Source organism: Lycorma delicatula, chromosome 11 (assembly GCF_047948215.1).
Source record: "Lycorma delicatula isolate Av1 chromosome 11, ASM4794821v1, whole genome shotgun sequence".
Classification (NCBI taxonomy): Eukaryota; Metazoa; Arthropoda; class Insecta; order Hemiptera; family Fulgoridae; genus Lycorma; species Lycorma delicatula.
In genome coordinates, this window is record NC_134465.1 from 68,033,254 (window position 1) to 68,054,448 (window position 21,195).

The window sequence follows — 21,195 nt, forward strand, 5'->3', positions numbered from 1 at the left end:
ATAAACATAGCAGTGACAATATCTATATAAAATACTTTATACTAATAATGTTATTGAAAGTTTGATTAATGTTAACAATGATGAAAAATATAAACCATCATATGATCCAAATAACCATATAACAAGACATTTAAAATTCCATGGTGATGTTTATGATTCAAATTTATGTGGTGTCTATAAATATGTAATGATTGTAATAATAATTTTTATATTAGGAAAACTGATAATTGTTTAGGGCAAGGTTTGCAGAATATTTTAGACGTAAAAAACAATGAGTTATGATTTTACTATGTTGCTGACCATTTAATAGATAACAAACTAGTATTCACCGCTTTAGAAACAAATTAAAAAATAATTAAAATTACAAAAGAAAATAATAATAATGATAAAAAATTGGGCATTTCAGAAAAATATTTTATGAATATAGAATGATTAGTCTGCAGACAGAGTTTAGTAACAATTTTCTTATCAAAACTGCTATAGGTAGCAGCACTTTTGTAAATTAAATAAAATTCATAAAATATTAGTACTGTACTGTATATAATGGCTGGCCATAGTATGAATGGGAAATTAAAAAAAAATTGATGTTATTAAGAATGTTTAATATTTAATTTTAATTCTTGATTGCATATTTTACACTATGTATGCAGTTTAATTTAATTTTAATATGTGTAGTAATTTTAAAGTTTTTAGTTTTTTGATTAACTGACAATGAGGGAAAATCCTTAAAAGTGCTTTTGATGTACAAGTGAAGAAGTAATAATAAGGTAAGAAATATTATTGGATTCTGTACCGTGGTGAATTATTTATAGTTTAATGTAATTAGTACAGAGGAAGATATGGACAGCAATAAAGGAAGAATTGATTTTATTAAATTAATGTATGTATATATTATTTATTTTAACTTTTTTTTTATATGCATTAATTTACTTGATTCATTCTTTATTATATTTTTTGTTTTCACTTTAGGCCATGATGACTTTGTTAATGGTGGTTCTGGAAACCAACGAGATTGGTATTATAAAAGAGGTGGCCCGCGCCACAGTTTAAGATCAGGCAGAGGTGCTGGACGTGGTGGTCTACGAAGTACCCGTTATTCGGAACGTAATAATGTGCGACAAAACAACAACAATAATAATAGTAACAATAATAACGCAGAATATCCAGATTATCCAACAGAATACACGCAGGTTGGTTTAGTAAATTAAAAATTATTATATTACGTATATATTTGTATGGGAATATTTATAGTCAGGAATATTAATTTATATCTGTAGTTCAAAATTACTTGCCACTGAAGAATGGTGAATTATTTCAAGTTATATTGTTTTAGTTTTACTTTTCATCATTGTCTTGTTTATAATTTTTACCCATTATAATGTCAGATATTTTTATTGATATCTCTCCAAAACTGTCAGAGTACATATAGGTTGTTATTCTATTAATCAGTTAGTTTATTTTTTTTATCCAACTGGTATTTAGTGCTGCAGTGTTTTAGAACACTTCATTGTGAGTTTCTGTATACATTTTATTTGTTTTAAGTCCATAATCTCACAGTTTTATGCAGTTAAATACTGCTCAGTTTTCATTTCAGATTTTCTTAAATGTTTTTTGTCATGTTTTTAATTTTTTGTGTTTCTATTAGTGAATATAAATTGATTTTTCCATTTGCTTGATTTTCAGAACACAGTCATAATTTTAATTGTAAAACAGCAAACTAAACTTAGCTGTATCTTTACAAAGTGTACATTAAAATTTTATAATTCTTTTACATTTTTGTAGGAGTTCAGTATAGATTTAAAAAAAATAGTGTTCAGAGTATATATATATATATATATATATATATATATAATATATATATCATATCATATCATATATATATATCAAAATATATATATATATATATATATATATATTTTAGAATGTAATGTAAGAGAAATTCAATCTTGGATGAGAACCATGCATTTATATATTAGGTAATTATTTGTGAAATTTTTTTATGAAAATTTTTCACTTGCATTATGTTCTGCATGATATGAAGTTATTACTGATATTTTAAAATTTGTTGTGTTTATATTGACAATTGAATGAATTATTAACATTTAAAATTTTCTAATCGAAAGAACTTTTAGGGATATGACCATTATCTGAAGAAGTGCTTTCTGTTCTGCAGATTATGTATGTGTTTGTGCATGTGCAAGCCGTAATGATTCATGTAAAAATTCTTATTATTTAATTTAATGACTATTTATTGGTTTTGCAGCTAATTTTTGTTGTAGTCTTTAATATTTGATTTGTATAAAGTTTCTCTGATAAGTATTTCTACAATATCGGCCAATAATCTTATGATAATTAACTTCTTGTATTTAGCTTTATGCAGAAGTTTTTATTTGCTTTTAATATTTGATCTTTATGAAGTTTCTGTGATCGATATTTCTAAAATATCAGCCAGTAATCCTGTTATAATTAACTTCTGGTATTTAATTTTATGCGAAAGTTTAGTATTTGCTTTTAAAAATTATCTCATTCAAATCTTATCAAAATTGTGTCTTTTTTAATAGTTTAATTTGAAATTTAGAATTTTAACGAAGTGGTAAAATTGTTTGCAGTTGTTAAAAAAATGTGCAAAAATAAAGAATTTTGGAAAAAAATATAAATTTTTTAAATTAGCATTTATAATCTGGTTTTCAAACAAGCTTATTTTGTCTTTAATATTATCTGTGTGGTTTTACCAAGAAAGATGCTTCTTTTGACACATTAATTTTCTGTGAATTCTATTTGATAGTGGAGTGATAAAACATGTCAGCCTTTCATCCAGAAGGTTCTGGATTTGAATCCCTGTTTTTAATATGGCTTATATTAAAAATGTTTTCGTAACGTATTCTTGCATACAAGTTTTTAGAATGTGCTTTAAAGTGAAAAAGTGTTTTAATTTTTATTACTTTAATAAAAATTGTCTGCACATTAAACAGTAGCATATGATTATTTGAGAGTTTATTGTTGCTTAATTTAATTGTTCCTAATTTTATTTTTATCATAGTGCTGTAATTCCATTCTTTAGCATATCACTTCTTTTTCCCTTTTTCATCTCACAGTTTTGTTAATTTTTGTTTTCTTACTATTTCAGTAATTGTGTCATTAATAGGGCAGCAATGCAGAACTCAAAACCAAATGTAATTTGATGTCTCTGTGGTATTATAGCCAGTTCTGTTTTTGTAGTTTTCTTTTGTTTTCTGTTCTTTTGCCTATCTTCACAGTTACAATCCATCTTGTCCATTTCTATTCGTTCATTGCTTTTGCCCTGTCATTCATATTCTCCCTTTTGTGTATGTACTACTGGTATCATTTTTCTTATTTGAATATAATTACTGTTTTTTTTCGATCACTCATTGATCAGAACTTATCTAGTCTCAGAGTTTTAGCCTGAAAAGAGGAGATATACCAGCTTTAAACAAAAATAGAAAGTTGAATACTCTTAGTAATAAAATTTATCAGGAAAATGGTATCAGTAGGTGACATTAACTGATCAGTTATTTATTTCTTAATATTATAATACCATAATAATAAAATTCATAAAATATTTTCACCCGTAGGTAGACATGTTTTTTTGCATAGGTTTATAAAAAGGGTTTACCTACGGATATACATTCCCTTCTGTAGCTTAAAAAAATGTCTACCTATGAACATTCACTATAGGTATTCTAATTCACCATTAAAAAACTAATTTTTGTCTGCATTTGTTAGATATAATACTAACCTTATCCAGGTTTAAAATTTGATTCTATTTAATATTTTACCATTTACATTTTATCTACTTCATACTGTTTATGACTGTTTGCGTATATTATTTTTATTAGGCATTTTTAGATAAGAAGATTATTATTATTATTACTATTGCTGTGAGATAATAATATTTGATGTTAAATATTTTTAATTTTATTGATGTAACATATTTGTTTTTTTATATTTTTTTTATAATGTAAATGAGGTGGCTAGATCATTGATTTGATGTAAAATAGTTTAAAATAAATTGTTATATGACAACAGTGTTTTCTTTTGTTGGCCGTCATATGTTATATTATTTTTTTAAATTATTCATATTTGTTAATCATCTAAATTATTTTTATTTGTAAGTCGTAAATTATTTATTATTATTTTTTATAGTAGTTATTTTTTATTAGTTTTTTATGTTAGAAATTGTCCTTCATAAAAATTATTTTATTTCAGATTTTTTCTTCCTGATATTAAGAGATATTATTGAGATCACTGAATTCTTTTTAATTTTATTTGAAATTGTTCAGTAAGATATTACTCAGGTTTAAGATGCATTCTAATTACAGAAAGTTATTTCTAGATAAAAAAAATAAATAAAATCTTCAATGTTAATTAAAACCATAAATTTGTTTGAAAATATAAATAAAATATAGTTTAATAGTAGTAGTAAGTAATGATTGATAGAAAAACTAATTAATAATAAACAAAAATGTTAATTTATTATGAACAGAAACATAATAATTTGAAATATTTGAGTTGCTAACTTGATAGTGTTTCATCAGCACTCTGTATAATCAAATAATATTGGTTTTTCAAAGAATTTTATGACAAAAATGAAATAAAAACAGAGTAATTTAAAGATTTTTTTTTTTCAAAATATTCTGAAAATTTTTCGGGCTTTAAAGCTTTTCATCTAATCCCTGTGCTATTTAACACTTTTTCACACCATGTACTGAGATGTACTTCAACTGAACACTGGAGCAACATGCAACATTAACGTCTTAGAGCATTGGTGTAAATAGCCCTAATGTCTAAACCACCACGCCTATGTTAGATTGGACGTTCATAACTAAAGTGAATGCATTCAAGAGCCAGGTCTGTTATAATTTAATTAATAGTGTCTTTTTTGTTTTTTTTTTAAATGCTGAGGGATATTTAGAAACTGTAATGGAACAAGGAACATTCTATTTGTCCATAGCTTAAGTGTCTATGTTTTGTGTTTGTTACTTTTGTATACAATCATGTTTATGTTTAGTCATTCTATTATGTATTTTTGAAAATTAATTTGTTTTTGTTGATTCAGATATCTTGTGACTAAAAACAATGGCAATACTAAATAATAGTGAAAGTTTGGAGTTTTTATTATTTAAAAAGAAAGAGTTGTTCTTACACGTAGGAGAAAAATTGTGATAGCATATGAAAACTTTAAAAGAAAGTGAAAGAAATTTCATATGGTGCAGAATTAGTTTTACATATAGAAAAATTTTGGAATTGCCTCTTACATTTAAAACGGCTATCTCATAAGAAAATTTTTGGTTTTTTAGCTGGCAGCACTTTTGATGTTATATAGCCAAAACACATTTCCTATTTTTTACATCGCAGTAGAAAATGTTTGCAATTGAACATCACACAAATATCAAATTTTGCATTTTACTTAAAAAATTGTAGAGGTATTAAAACTGCTTGAATAAATATTTGGAGAATCAACAGTGAAGAAATTACAGTTTACGATTGGCATAAGAATTTTGGTGATTTTTATATTAGTGTTGAAGATGTCATTTGTATTGGATGACCAGCGACCTTAACAAATGAATATATCAAGTATATTGAAAATGTCGTTCACTGTGATAGAAAAAGCATTATTATCATGTAACATTAATAAATAGGATTGTCAGTCGAAAATTGGCACAGTATTCTCCATAATGATCTAAACATGTATAGTGTGTATCAAATTATTTTTTCCAAAAATGTTGTTTGAAAATCAGGAAGAAACTAGCAAGAAATTGGTGGGAGGCTCACACTGTGGCTGATCCAGATGTAAATTTTCTATAAAAAATCATAACAGGAAATTAGACATAGTATTTTTTATACGATTCACAGACAAAATATCCAATCGCCAGATTGAAAATCAACATCATCTCCACGTCATATTAGAAGTTTTCTTTAATTTGCAGAATATCGTTCACTATGAATTCATGCCTAATGGGCAGTGAACAAGGAATTGCTCATTGATATCTTCAAGTCATTTACAGGATGTAGTGAGAAAGAAGCTCTTGAAAAATGAGAAACAAAGAATTGGATTCTTTTTCATGACCAGTGTACTAGAAACATCAACATGCTCATCAAAGAGTACTTGGCACTGACCGATTTTTACTTGTTTCCTTACTTGAAAAATATCCTGATGGGGAAAAGATAGAAGAACACTGATGAGTTGATGGACAATGCCGCAAAGCATCTGAGGGCAATATCAAAATGAGTTCCTGGAATATATCTATAAGTGTTCAAAGTTTAGAAAGCATAAATACACAGGTCAGTGCACAGGGTGGGACGATCGGTGTACACTGATGGGTGGAATGAAGAAGAATCAGCCACACTCATATGTGTTGAGCATGCATACACTCAGCAGGAAGCTGGGTGCTTATTAATTTTTTTTTGTTTTTTAAATTGCTAAAGTATTTATTTTTTTTAGTTTTACAATTTCAATTTTTATTACTTTTGGAAATTTCGTTTATTCTTTACAACTTTTTTTTATTTATTTAGTTAACAAAAAGAGGTAGGAAATTGAGGTAGATAAGGGTTTTTTAATCAAGTGCCTCAATCCCATCCATATCATTGGGTCTATCATCTGTATCAATAACATTTCATGTTTTTTTGCCGTTTGAATTTGGGATCTTGTATAACTTTATGTTGTAGTACCGAGCATTATCAGTTACCAAAACCAATCGACGTGGGATTTTCTTTATTCTCATTTTTATTCATTTTTCGTAATTATCGGCATTCATCTTATTCCAGTATTCTCGTTTGTTTTGGCCTATTGTAAAAGTTAAAAGAGCATCTTGAATTTATCCCGCTTCACTGCCAGCATGAACCAACATCAGCTTTGAGTCTTTGAATACAGGTGTTTTTTTATAGCCTTTATTTGAGGCATCAATCCAACCATAACTTTTCCTGTGTGTCGAATGAATATAAGATTCATCTGAAAAAATTATTGGTCTTCCTTCCCATCTGTAAATGCTCATTTAATATGTATATCTTGTTTTTAATACAATAAACAAATATAATTCAGTTTTTAAAACAAATAAAAGCTTTTTCAATGTCAGCAGGGCTTTATGTTGTTTCTGAAAATTGTTTATGACAATGATTCCCAACTTTTCCCAGTCACGGCGCCCGTTTTCAATTAAAATTTTTCCATGGCACCCTACCCTAAGTAAAAGTATGACTATTCATAAGTAAGAGATAAAAATAAATAAAATTTGTGTATCTTCATTATTTTTTTACTTTATTAACATTAAATTAACAATTATAAATGTCTTGGTTATAATTAATTATAAAGCTTTTACAATATTTTGCCCGTGCCCCTGTGAAGAGGCCATGCCATGGTACACTGGAAGTCACTGGTTTATGATATTATGTAGCGCACATTGTTGGAAGTTGCCAATGTTAACTTCATTTTCATTTTATTACAAGTGTTTCCTAGTGTACTAAAATTCTCATTTTCTCCCAGTTTATTTGATTCTGTTATCACTTTATGCATATTATGAACTGATACTCCACAAAGGTCTGCTACGTGAGCTTGAATTTTGGCATGCACCATCGCTGGATTTTCTTTGACTAGTTTGCTATAGACATTCATTATTATAAATTTGCTTGGCGTTTTAGAGATATTCCTCTTCCTAATCTGTGATTGCAATTTGAATGAGGCATTAGGAAGATTAAATATTTAAAAATTCCATTATTGAAACAAAATTAGTATTGAAAAACTTTATAAAAAAAGTAGTATCAAAAAATAATTAGTATTGAAAAATACTGATTTTAAGCACTGGTATCAGTATATGGTGGTGTGGTTCAACTAACTACAAGAATGCAAGAAGGCAACTGAGTTCGCACTTCTACTTGGTTCTTGAACGCATTGCACCATCCTCCTACCGTACTAGCATTGCCCACACCACTTCACACGCCACTCCCAATTGAGTTACTGTACATCCATGTGTTAACGCTTTCTTAGAACTTAATGCTTAACTTAGAACGGTTATAACAACTTTATAGATTGCAAGTGTGCACCTGTTGAAGGAAACTTTTAACAGCTTCATGTACTCTAATAAAATTTTTTCATGCTCGCAGTTTTTAAAAAATAAATTCTCTAAATCTACGTGTGTATTTGTGTGAGAGAGAGAGAAGTTTTATACTGTGTAATTGAAATTTGCAAAAAATCTACTTTAATAGACTACAAGCACATTAAATAGTGTGTGAGATTGAAAGAGTTAAAATCCCATTCCATTATTTTCTGTTAGCCAATACTGTTTGACAATACTACTTTGTCTCAAGTATGATGTTGGTTTGTATTGTAACTTTACAATGTTGTTGGTTTATATTGTTTTTGTCTTTGCACAGTAATTGTCATCAGTAACTCAAAAATCTCTTGACAACATTCATGTGGATTGAATTGATAAAGGAATGATCTACCCACTTAATATGGTCATAATATATATGCCATAATATGGTTATGTTATAATTATATTATTATACAATAAATAATATTACTATTATTAAAATCAATAATAAGGAGCCAGTAATTTGTCAAATAGGAATCCCTTTATAATGTAGAATATTTTCAAATCAGAAAAATTTTATTTTGCATTTGTGCAGTATCATCACTCATGCCTTTAATTCAGTTTGTATCCTAATAAAGCTAATTTTATTTTATCCATATGCCACTGAATTTTTAATGTTATTTTTTTTTAAAGTTAATTTGTAATATTTTTTTTTTCAGATTAATAAGTTTGTCACTGGCCCAATAGTACCACTCATGGGGGCATTTTATTATGATAATTTTAATTACGGTAATCTGGATGAACCAACACTTACTGAATATGTTCGTAAACAGATGTAAGTAATTATCATAATAATTATTATTATAAAAAAAAATTTAAGTTTGATAATTAGTCATTGAAATATGATGTTAAAAGAAAAGATGTTTACTTTGTGAGTAAATTAGCTAGTGAAGATTAGTCTATCCTTTTGGCATATATTTAACAAAAATGTTATTTCTTAAACAGTTTCTTGTGGATTTAAGCAAAATCTGGAGTATATTCAGTATTTTGATCTTACATCATAAAATGTTCCAACATTTATAAAATACTTGGGTTTTTTCAGTTCTTTAAATTTTTACTTTTATTGTTTTAAAGTTTGAACCAATTTCTCTGCCACTTTTTTGGTATTTTATTTAATCCTCTAATTAGCAAATAAGAGCTACACTCATCTTTCCTATCGTATAAAGTCAAGGTGGTTACGAAAAGGTGTCAGTAAGTGTGCTCACTAGTGATAAGCCAAGTAATGATACCTATACCAGGAAGTAGATTTGAAGGAACAGGAAAGGGATAGGAAGTGAGCAATCAAATATTGGGGGATTGTTTCTCATTGGTACAGTAATAATATTATAAATGATATTTTTAAACCTACTTTAAATATTTAAGTGTTTTTCTGTTAAGTGTATTTATGTTGTTGTTATTTGTAATAAATGACTGTCTTAATTTTTTTTTAGCGAATATTATTTCAGCGAAGAAAACCTAATGAAAGATTTGTTTATGAGACGTAAAATGGATCGTGATGGTTATTTACCAGTTACATTGATCGCATCCTTTCATCGTGTACGTGGTTATACAAATGATATAAACAGAATATTAAATGCGATCAGTTCTTCTGATAAATTACAACTTGATGGCTTTAAGGTTAGCTTTATTTGTAATTATTATTTTTTTGGTGGAAGGAAATTTTAAATATTTAAACTACTTCTTGAATCTGTTCACTGTTGATTGGATTATATATTTTTTATAAGATTTGAGAATGTTGTTGACAACAGTAAATTCTAATAATACTTGACAAGTGTTTAATTTTCTTTTTAAGAATGTTAAAACTAAATTGTAAAGTACTAGGTGCAAGAGTGACATGCAAGTTGATGTCAGTGATTTTTAAAAAGATGGAAAAATTTATGAACAGTGATCTTTTTTTTTCAACTTTTCCATTCCAAAATGGTAGTTTTTTTCCTAACAAGGGGACAAGGGAGGAAGGAGAATTTAATGGTGGAAGTTTTAGGGGTCATTATGTCATTAAGCCATCTCAAACAAATCAAACATGTAATTTCCAATATCTTGACATCATCCATCATTTTTCGTATATCTATCAATGATAGTATATGAGGTACTTCACTTTTTACATTTTATTCACACTTGAAGCCTAATGATTGTCTCTTTGTCCATTCTTCTAATACTATATTTTTCAGAACAGCATTATGGCTTTTTCAATACACTAATGAATAATTATCTAATCTTACATTAGTTTTCGATAAACTTTCTTTTATAATTTTCCCCTTAGACACTTAGTAACAAATATTTCATTGACTGCCATCAATTGGTGACGCTGGTTTCCCTGGAATCGGTGCTTATGTTAATATAATAAGAATATTATTTTTAGCAATGGCGGTATCTTTCACAACCTATTAAAATTGACTCTTGTGTTTTGTATCTTTGTTTTAATTTTTACATAATTTTTTTTTTTTTTGTGAAGCTCAGCTTGTTAATTCATTACAAATTTAACAAACTCTGCTGTTCATGGTACTTATTATTGAGAGTAAAAAGCTAGTACTAAGAAAAATGGAGTATTTAAGTCTGTTTTTGTTACTAATGAGTTCAGTGTTTGTTTCTGGCCAGCAATCATTGTGCTTCATGTTTACAGACCCCAGCATCTGGTTAGATGAAATATCATTTTAAATTTTTACTATGTATTTAACCCATTTCTTCCCAGAAGAACAATTTCCAAATTTTTTGTGATTTTTTTATTTTTATTTTATCTACATCTTTACCATCGAATTTATAAAATAAAATATGAAAGGGAATTCGTATTGGCAGTTTTTGAGACACGACCTGTTGCGTTAACGCAATTTTGGGAAACAATATAAACAGAAAACTTACAACTGATTCTTGCGTAAAATAATCTATTAAGAAAAAAAATAATTCAAAGCACTTTCTGTCATATTTATAACTTTACTTTTACATCTGCTGACTTGCCAAAATTTTTCAAAACAGTCCACATTTAAAAACATTTGAATTTCTTGCAAATATAAACTGTTTGACTATGGCACATTTTATACCTTCATCTTGTATTATTTTCATTTTGATTTATGATATGGTCAATTTTGCCTTTTTGTACATCATCTGGTAAACTAGTCTTACTACAGTGTCCTAACAGTAAATTTCTATCATTCTTATGAGATTTTTCAATTTTCGCTGACAAAGTAAGGACAAAACTAATTGTGATTTGAAACACCTTTCCCAACATGTGACAAGTTTTTACATTCCGTCACTGAAAAATGCTGGCGGTTTTTCTTGGATCCAAATGGCCGCAGCTTCCTTCACCTCATTGTCAATGGTGTAATGATTACCTTTGAGATCCCTCTTGAGATGAGGGAAGAAGTGGAAGTTGCACGAAGCCAAATCCGGTGAGTATGGCAGATGCGGAATAGGCTTGAACTTCAGCTTGCAGAAAGCCATCAGAGAGTCTGTGTGTTACCCATTGTGCACAGATTTTACAGTTACCCAATTGCTCAATAATATGGTCTTACTAATTGTTTAGATATGCCTGACTGAATAGCAATGCGTTGCTGGGTGATTGACTGGTCACTTTGAAGCAAATTGTCCTCCTCCTTTCAGTGTTTCTTGTCAGTCATAGAAACTGATTGTCTGCTGCAAAGTGTGTCCTCAATTGTTTCTTTACTAGCTCCACATTCGTGAAATTTCAACACCCAGCTATTTACAGTACTTCTGTCAACAGTTTCACTATTGTAAACCGTTTTTATTTGATGAAAGGATTCATATTTTTTGCTGTTAAAAATTTGATCACTGCATGCTGTTTTAACCACATTAACATATTGGCCGCACTTGATTCCATTTTAACTGCTATTGAAAACAAACTAGTAAATGAATTTCAACGCATTATTACAGGTTTATAGATGGGGATTTTAGCTACAATGTGCTGCCACGCCCAACTCGATAGTACCTTTTGTCTCCATGTAGCATGCTAGTATGCAAAATTTATCAGTCAAGCCTCATATGATCGTTTATAACATTTGGCTGTTTACATAGTCTTCTTTTCTCTTTTTTCGGTCATACCTTTTTACATTAATGTAAGTTCTATTAATGCATAATTTGTTATTATTGTAACAACTGAATTATCCCACCACCTAACTATGAAAGTATATTTATAACTTCCTTTTGAAGCTTTTAGAAATTTTTTCATTGATATCATCAGCGGAATATTATGTAGTCTGTTCTCTTATTGTTCCAGCTACCAGAAAATTCATTTTAGTCAGTTTATTTACTAAACTATAAGTATTAAAAAAAATTATCAAAAAGAATAACATGATTTTCTCGATTTAACAAATTATAGTACTTTTAACAAATTATAGTCATCTCTTTCTCCTAGCCCATAGCCATTGTTTATTTCATCATTTTTTCCATCGTATGACTCAAAACTGTAGATATAACCATCAATAAAAGCAATACACAAAATTTTGAAATTTTGTCAATTGAAATTTTATGAGAAACACCCCCATTGGTCAATTTGACATTTAATGCATTATAATATGAGTGGAGTTTTGAAAATTTGTCTGATATTTCTAGTTTTGTGTTGTCTGATAATTGAATGTACTTTTTAATTTCAGCAAATTTATTTCAGGACATTGTTTCTCATACAATAGGTGTGTACCTTTATCACCATCTTTCTCCAGTATATTTTAGATTAGGGAACTGAGTGGTAGCCCATCAGAATAAGAATTCCAAAAATAATTTTAAGTCTGGACGAGTTAAAGAAAAGGTATGATTGTTCTTTTCCTTGTCATGTGAGACAGAAAACTCAATAATTTTTTCTCCAGGAACACATCAAAAATTAAATTGAAAGTTTCAAGAATTGTTAGGTGACTGTATTGGTTTTTTTATTTCTTCCAGAAGTTTATTTATTTCACTAACATCTAGAATTTTTTATGTAGTTTGTAAAGAATTTTTCTAAATTGGACATGCCTTTGGTTCGTTTACTTTTTGTTTTGTAATTTTACATTTAGTTGGGTCAATAGAAGCAGAACAATGGACTTCAAAAGAACCAGCAATATCCGAAGGAACAATATCACCCCCATCGTTGATAACAATTTGATTATCATCAATGTTCTCTTCATCCATATTTTCATCAACATCAGGTGGTATAATTATTGCATCAACACCACATGCTGCTTCCTCTTTCTCAATATTTTTGAGTGCTGCAAGCAATTCTTCTGCTGTTCTATAAGGTTCTTCTTGAAAACTCATAGCAGAATCTATTAGTCAAAGTAGTAAGCCAATAATTAGGCTTACCTGTTGGATTATATACAAATCACACTACAAATTAATAATCAATTTATATTTTGAAAATAAGGATTCATCACGTACTAAAAAAATTCCTGTTGAAACTCATAGTAAATTACTTTTAGTCAAACTGAAATGATATACAAATAGTTAGGTCTAACTGTTTGGTGATACCATAAACTACACACTGGAAACTAATAACTTAACCTAAATAATAAAATAAAGAGTTATTTATCGCACTAAAATCTAAATACTAAATACTGTAAGTAAAACTGAAAGATGTATATAACGAAGCTATGGAAACGACTGCAACAAATTGTTTTTATCAAGAGACTACACACAGCAGCTTTATCTCAACTGGCAGGAAATTACCATCCTCAACGGGGTCTTAGTCTATAAGATTTTGGGGCTTGGCATCCCCATGGCCCTATCCTCTGCAGCTTTTCTTCTCACTACACCTAGAGCTGCAGAACATATACTCTTACACAAATACACAACATCCTACACTGTTTCTCCTTACAGTTACACTTGGTGGTATGTTGCGACATCTTACAAGACACAACCCTAACCCAAGGTGGAAGCTATCATGCCAGTGAGTGAATGGCTCTACATAGTGAGTCTCGCATGATGTCCTTTGGGCACCTGGGTGAACCAAACTGTATTTAGTTCCAGCTTTAGTACGCGTGTGCTCTGCTAGAGTGAACAATGTTCACAAATTACTAACAAAATAAAAATATGATTATAAATTTTTTTTGCTCATCAAAAAATCTTAAGCTGAGGGTCTGCCAGTCTCTGTATATTTTTCTATAATTTTACCAACTCGCCATAAAAAAAAGGTTGAGAAACCCTGCCCTAAGATGACTGCTGCTTTAATAATGTCACTTTTTTTTAATTAAGCATTTTATATGGTATTGTTACAACAGATTTGAACTGGATCACAGTTGTGGTGATATCTTTGCTAATATTGTAGCCAAAGTTGATATATTTAAATATTTAAGTTAAAGACTGATGTCTTGAAACATAGTATACGTTTCGATTGCTTATCCTCAATTTTTATGGGAGCTTGTTAACTTACCTCTTGGTTTACTTTCTTTTTATATGAATACTCATTATTGCTTACTTATTTTGTGTATTTTTATTTGGTTTTATTTTTTTACTACTACTTTCTTATAATTTATTTTTATCTTTAGAGGATGTTATAGGTGTCTCATTTTTCAGCATTTAAAAAAGTAATATAATTTTATATTAAATTGTTGATGCCTTTCTTTTCTTCATGTTCTTTGGATAATAATTAACTTGAGTCTTGGTTTTTTACAAAATCAGAAAACCATCAATTTGAATATAAGACCATCTATTGAATTTCTCTATATTCTATGTTTAACTTTCTAATTTTTGTGTTTAATTAAGAGATGTTATCTTTAAAGCCTTTACACTGTTGGAATTAAATTTCAGTATTTTGAAATATTTTCCTTAAACTTCAAGATGATATAATTCTTTTAAAATAAACATTTAAATCAGTGTAAATTTATCCAATTGGAAATCATTGATGAATTGTTTTCTTCAAATTTTTATTTTGTTAAGTGCATGTCACCAACTCAATCAGCATAAACAGCCTCATTCATTAGCATCTTTAAGAACATGAGAGGTTATAAAAATAAAAGTTTTGTGTTGCTTTTATGAATCTTTGTTATATTTGTTAAACTTTCATCAAATTGTGAACTAGTTACTAGGTTATTATCGCAAGAGAAAAATCAGTTGTAGAAAACATGTAGATTCTTATTATTGATTTTTACCATACAATATAGCTATCTAACAAAAACTAAATAATTAGTTGTAGCAATTAGTTTTTACTTTTGGATTGTTTTTGTTATTTTTATGTTAATTTAATTCTTTTCCTTTTAGGTTCGCACTAGAAATGATCCAACGAAATGGCCAATACCAGATACTGTAGGCAATCCTGTGTTCGTATCATCACAACATCCTTTGTCAATGCATCCGCTAGGAACACCGCTAATTCCATTACATTCTGTTCCTCCTGCAATACATCGTACCGCAATACAACCTGCACCACCGACTGTTCCTCAACAGTCGTTTCCCATAGTCTTTCCTCGTCCCCCAACACCGATTGCATATTTACCACCGCTTGAAAATTTAAATCCAAATGTCCCTGAATTCATTCCTGTTGTTAATGGTATCGATGAAGAGCCTATCGATGAATGTTCAGAAGCGACCGAAGATCATATAAAGGCATCATCCGAAGATTCTAATCACAATGTAAAAAAGGATACTGTTGGTGATGATACAGAAAGTAAATTGAATCAGAGTAAAATAAAATCATTAACAACTTCATCGACCACAAGAAGTGAAAATGTAAACGAAAGTGTTGAAAATGAATCTAAGCCTAAAGGTGAGCTTTAAAGTATCCATCTGCATAGTTTGCTTAATTTTTTTCTTGAATTCATTTTTGCGCTGCATGTTAATAATAATTATGATGTGCTATTTCTACTAGTTTTTTTTTTGTAATGTGCAGTTGTAGGAATTGCTTTCTTTTATTTATATATCTTTACGCATCGTTCTGTATTTTGCTTTTTATTTACTTATTTATAATCATTTTTATAGTAGAATGTTTAGTTTTTGGTTTTGAGTGTTCATATTATTATGATTATGATAATCGGACTAAAAGCGTGTTGCTGTGAGAGTGTAATTTGAACTAAACAAAAAAGTTTATTAAAAAAGAAATGGTACTTGCTTAGAAAATTAGATTTCTGTTACATCTTTTTTATATTATGACATATAAATATATTATTAGTTGGTGTGTCAGAAGCCTGAAATTAGTTAATTTACTTGACTCTGATTGATTAACATTGTTTATTAACAATGTATATCAACATTGTTAATATAGCAAAAAAAGTGGCATTTTAAGTGTTCACTTTTTATAAATTTTTATTTTATTGCTCTTATATTTAATTATAAATAAAGTAAACATTGTTTTAAAGTATATATTTTTCATTTTATTATGATTATAAATATTTTTATAAATGTTACTTTCATTTTAATGAAGTTATGTTTTTTAACTTTGACAAATGTATAAAAATAGAACCTTTTCACATTATTATGATACAAATAATTTTAAATAATTGAAATTACATTTATCATTGTTTATTGTGTAGTTTATAATGTAAAAAAAAAAAAAAAAACAATAAAATTTATATAAACCCAAAACAAGGTACTGACTTAATCAAATTGAATGACCCCTGTTAAGCAATAACTTATACCTGAACAAAAACACACATTCTTCAGAAAATTATGTTTAAACGATTTAAAACATATGTTAAAAATTCAGAAATTGTTAAAGGATGATAATAATAACAGTAGTAATTTTTTATTGTTATATAAAATTTCTAAGTTATAATAAATTGTACCAATGAATCGCTTGTATATATATATATATATAATTATAAAAATCTAGGATAGGTCACTAGGATATAATTTCAGCATTTTTATTTTAGGTTCTTATCTCCTAAAGTATCAAATGAACAATGTGCTTTAGAAAATATTACATTAAATGTTTACGTTTTCTTTCTAAACATACTTTATGGATCCTTTAGATTTCATAGATATAGCTGAATTTATAAATAAATAAGTATTTCTTGCATCATAATTGTGGTTTCTCTTATCCGTATTTTGTAGTATACAAATAAACATTTCATTCATATAAACACAACAGCATAATAGCATTTTTAGAAAAATTAATACAATATATAAATGTGTAGTTATTTTTAGGTGACTGAAAATATTAAAAAAAAAAGATTACAGGTGTATCTTATGTGGAATTCTGAAACAACAATCTATAAATAAAAAGCTTTCAGAAATGTTTATATGATTTTTATTTTTTAATATTAAAATACAGGAAATAATTTTAATATTTAAACTTTAAGAAAATGACTCATACAGTAATTGCAATTGTATATAATACATAAATAATTAAAAAATGAATTCTTTTTTAATAAAATTAAAAATTGGAAAATATAAAAAAACCCAAATATATAACATAATCTTCATAATGAAGTTAAATAGAATTGATCTAAAATATTAATCATTGCATAATAATGTCAAAAATGAATACAAGTCAGTTTTATTAAATGTAAGTTAATAAGGTTAAAATTAAAATACTTTTTTCAGAAAACGTTTCTGAAACATTTTATTTACAAATTTGAAGATTTCAGGATTCCACACAGATCCACCTGTATTATTATTTTTTTAAATATCTTTAATGATCTCAAATTATAGTTCTTTTAAGAAGATTATAGTTTGGAAAGTAATAAAGACCTGGTGGATTCAGATAAAATGAGCAGCACAGATTGAAAAATCACAGTTGTTCTAGTTTCTACAAGTCGTGAAACAAAAGCAAGGTATTTCTTGTAAATTATGAATTTCTAAATTTATTGTAAAAATACCATGACGTGATCCTTTGAAATGGTTCTTCTTCTGCTATTTCTCAAACTATAGAATGGCAGTCACGATGCATGACTTCACAGATGTATCCAGTGAGAGCATCACATGATGAACCCAACCTGAATATGGGCCATCGTTTGTCAACAAATAATTGCTCTTATGTTCATAACATCACAAATTGTGTACATACTATATGGTTTGTTTCACTGTTCTTCAGTTTTAATATTTTCTGTAGTTTTAAGCAAAATTTAACATTGATTTATTTATTTATGAATATTAGCCATTTATCTTCTTAACTATGCAACACAAAATATGCATGTAAACAATAAACTGCTATACCTTAAAGAGTAAATAATAGAATGTTATAACTGATAGTAGATTAATGGCTAAAGACTTTGTGCAATACCACTTAACAAACAGTGCTGTAGCTTTCCAAAGGCATGTTATTTATAAAGCTATTAACTCTGTGATGTAGCTTTACTGATCTACTGAAAATATTTTATTGAAAAAAAAAGGCATTGGTATTTTGTACTATTTTCACATCATTTAATGCTACTAATTGAAAATGTGTTATGTCTAGTAGAAATATCAGTTAAAAAAAAGAAAAGCATATGTTTTTTTTAATTTTCATCTGGGGATCTGATCTGAAGAATAATTGTTATTTTTTCCTCTGGAAACAAATAGATTGTATGTGTTATCCTAAATAGTTACAAAAATCGTATGAAAAATTGGTTGACTAATTTGTTCTACTATTGTTTTTGAGAGGTATTGTTGTTATTTCTCTATTATTCTTTTCTTAGATGAAGAGGTATCACTTAATAATAACCTTTGTTAAATTATTGGCCGGTAAACAAAACAAAATATAACGTAATTATCAGCAATTACTGTCCCATCTACAAGTCCTCCTATATTCTAAAACAGGTGTCACAAGATTATCAAAGATCAGAATCCCAATAATCAAATTAATTAAATTAACCAAGGAACAGTTAATTTCTGCTCCTTTATTAACTTCTGCCATCCATTGATTAATTTTTCCCTAATGCACATGCTTCCAATCTCTTATACCATATCAATATAGTTAGAGTATTTTGTGATCCACCGTATTGAAAGCTTAGGCCAGATCTAGAAAAGTGGCTATATATGGAGGTCCATAATTTAGATTTTTATATATAATACTTATTTCTGTAGTCAGAGCATTCTTCATACCTCTATTTATTATAACACCATTCTGTTCATTTGATAAAATTTCACATTCTGTCAGTCATACAATGTGTTTGTATTATTTCAAAAATTTTAGCTGAATTTGAAATAAGCAAATTGGCCTTTTAATTTAGGGCCTGCCTTTTATTCCCAGTTTTATAACTGCTGTTTTAAGGGCTGAAGGCCATATACAATTTTCTTTGTTCAAATTAATAATATATTCTAGTAACACTACAACAAAATTTGATCATTTTTTTCCAATTTAGTATATTAATAAATTAATATATTAATTCTCATTTTATTAATTATATCAGTTATGTCAAAATAACTTGTAAGTCTTATAAAAATTGCTAATGCAATTCATTTTAGGTAAATTATATTTTGATATATCATTATTTATTTTGATTTTATTTGCTAGTTCTTTCCATTGTTTGTAAAAAAGTATTTATTTGATCAGGTGTACATTTGTATCCCAACTACTTTAATATTGTTTTCAATATAATATTCAGGTCTGTGGTTCTTATTTCCATCAGTTTTATATTACTTTTACTGCTTCTTTATTTCTTGTAATATGTAAGCTCTTTGTCGTGATCACTACTTCGTCAGATATTATTATAAAATCTGTTTTTGTTTATAATCTGCCTTAGCCTTTGCAATAACTTTATTCAACATTTTAGTGTACATTTTTATATTCATTTTTCATATATCGTGTTTTGTATCATTTTTTCAAGTATTATACATTTCTTTAGTTGAACATGATTTTGTAATTGCATTAATAATCCATTAATAATTATTACTAATAATAACAAAAGCAAATTATTTCAAATTAAATATACTATAGTAAATTATTAGTTATATAAAAAAATTGTTTATTTGATATGTGGATTTAAAGAATAACTGCCACAATGAATTAATTGAAATTATTTTTAACTGCTTAATCAACAATGATAACATGCTTCAACTTAAGCAATTACATAATGAAAATGAAAGTAATGAGCAGTTAACAATTTTTTGGGAAGAATTTACATGCCCCAAAATATATATGAATCAGGATGATGATGATGATGATTGGTCATGGATGTATAGTCTTATTCTGTACAGTCTTAGTCATCATTACCCCAACTACTGCTCAGTTCACCAGTTCTCTACTAGTGTACCTTATTAGCCCTTTATTTGTGATGTTTATCTTTTAATAATGCTTAAGTTGTAATATTAATAATGTGGGTAAGTGTGCAGTCACAATTTTGTGCAATAGTTATCATGTGACTTATGATACAAACCCAGTTTTTTTAAAATGGTTAGTGAACAATGTGAAGAAAACCATGTCAAATATAAATGAAAATTTTGTGAATGACAAAATGATAAATATAATGAAAAAAGGGACATTTAAAAAGCCTTTTAATTGTTACTGGTAACTGTAGTAAGTAAAAAACTGAGAAAAACCAAAACAAATGCATACTAAATACTATTTTGCATTAAATGCAATATATTGTTAATTTTAAAAAATCTTTTTATTTTATTAAATTACTACAATGGAAATTAAAAATGTTTTTTCATTAAACAAATTCACTGGCAATTTAAAAATAATGTTTTGATTTAAATTTAATCACAACACTGAAATTTAAAAAAATTATATTCTGTGATAATGAATCTCCAAACTGTAAATTTTAAAATTATTTTTCACTAAACAAATGAAAATTTTACAAATATTATTTACAAAATTACCAAATTTTTCAATGTAGAATTGTAAGCATATTTGTGTCAACCAGATTAACGTATCATTTCAAGGGCCAGTGGTGATAAGAATTAATGATTATATGATACTGAAAACACAAAATATGCCTTCATTTCTTGACACAAATATTTTTTCTACGCAAGTAAAATAAAATAATTAATAAATCCATGTGATATTTTTAAAGTTTTACAACTAATGCTATGGTACCACTGAACTGGTTAATGATTATACATTTTTTTTAATTTTCTTCTAAATTATTATTTCAGAAGTCAGTGAGATAGGAATTTTTTTACTACGAAACAATTTTATTTAACCTACTGTATGTACATATTCCTAATTTCAAATAAAAACAAACTGAAGAATAAGGTTTGTGAAGGAAAAAATAATTTTAATTAAAACAGCCGATAATCTCGGGCATCTGTT

General features: G+C 27.7%; 1 protein-coding gene across 1 annotated transcript in view; it reads left to right on the plus strand.

Annotated features, from left to right (window-relative positions):
• Window positions 1–21,195, plus strand: part of larp (La related protein) — a 216,532-nt gene that overhangs the window by 116,499 nt on the left and 78,838 nt on the right. The window contains exons 6-9 of the mRNA XM_075378905.1: window positions 970–1,190; window positions 8,765–8,880; window positions 9,536–9,722; window positions 15,285–15,789. Of these exons, the coding sequence (XP_075235020.1) occupies window positions 970–1,190; window positions 8,765–8,880; window positions 9,536–9,722; window positions 15,285–15,789 (1,029 nt within the window). The remainder of the gene's footprint in view (window positions 1–969; window positions 1,191–8,764; window positions 8,881–9,535; window positions 9,723–15,284; window positions 15,790–21,195) is intronic.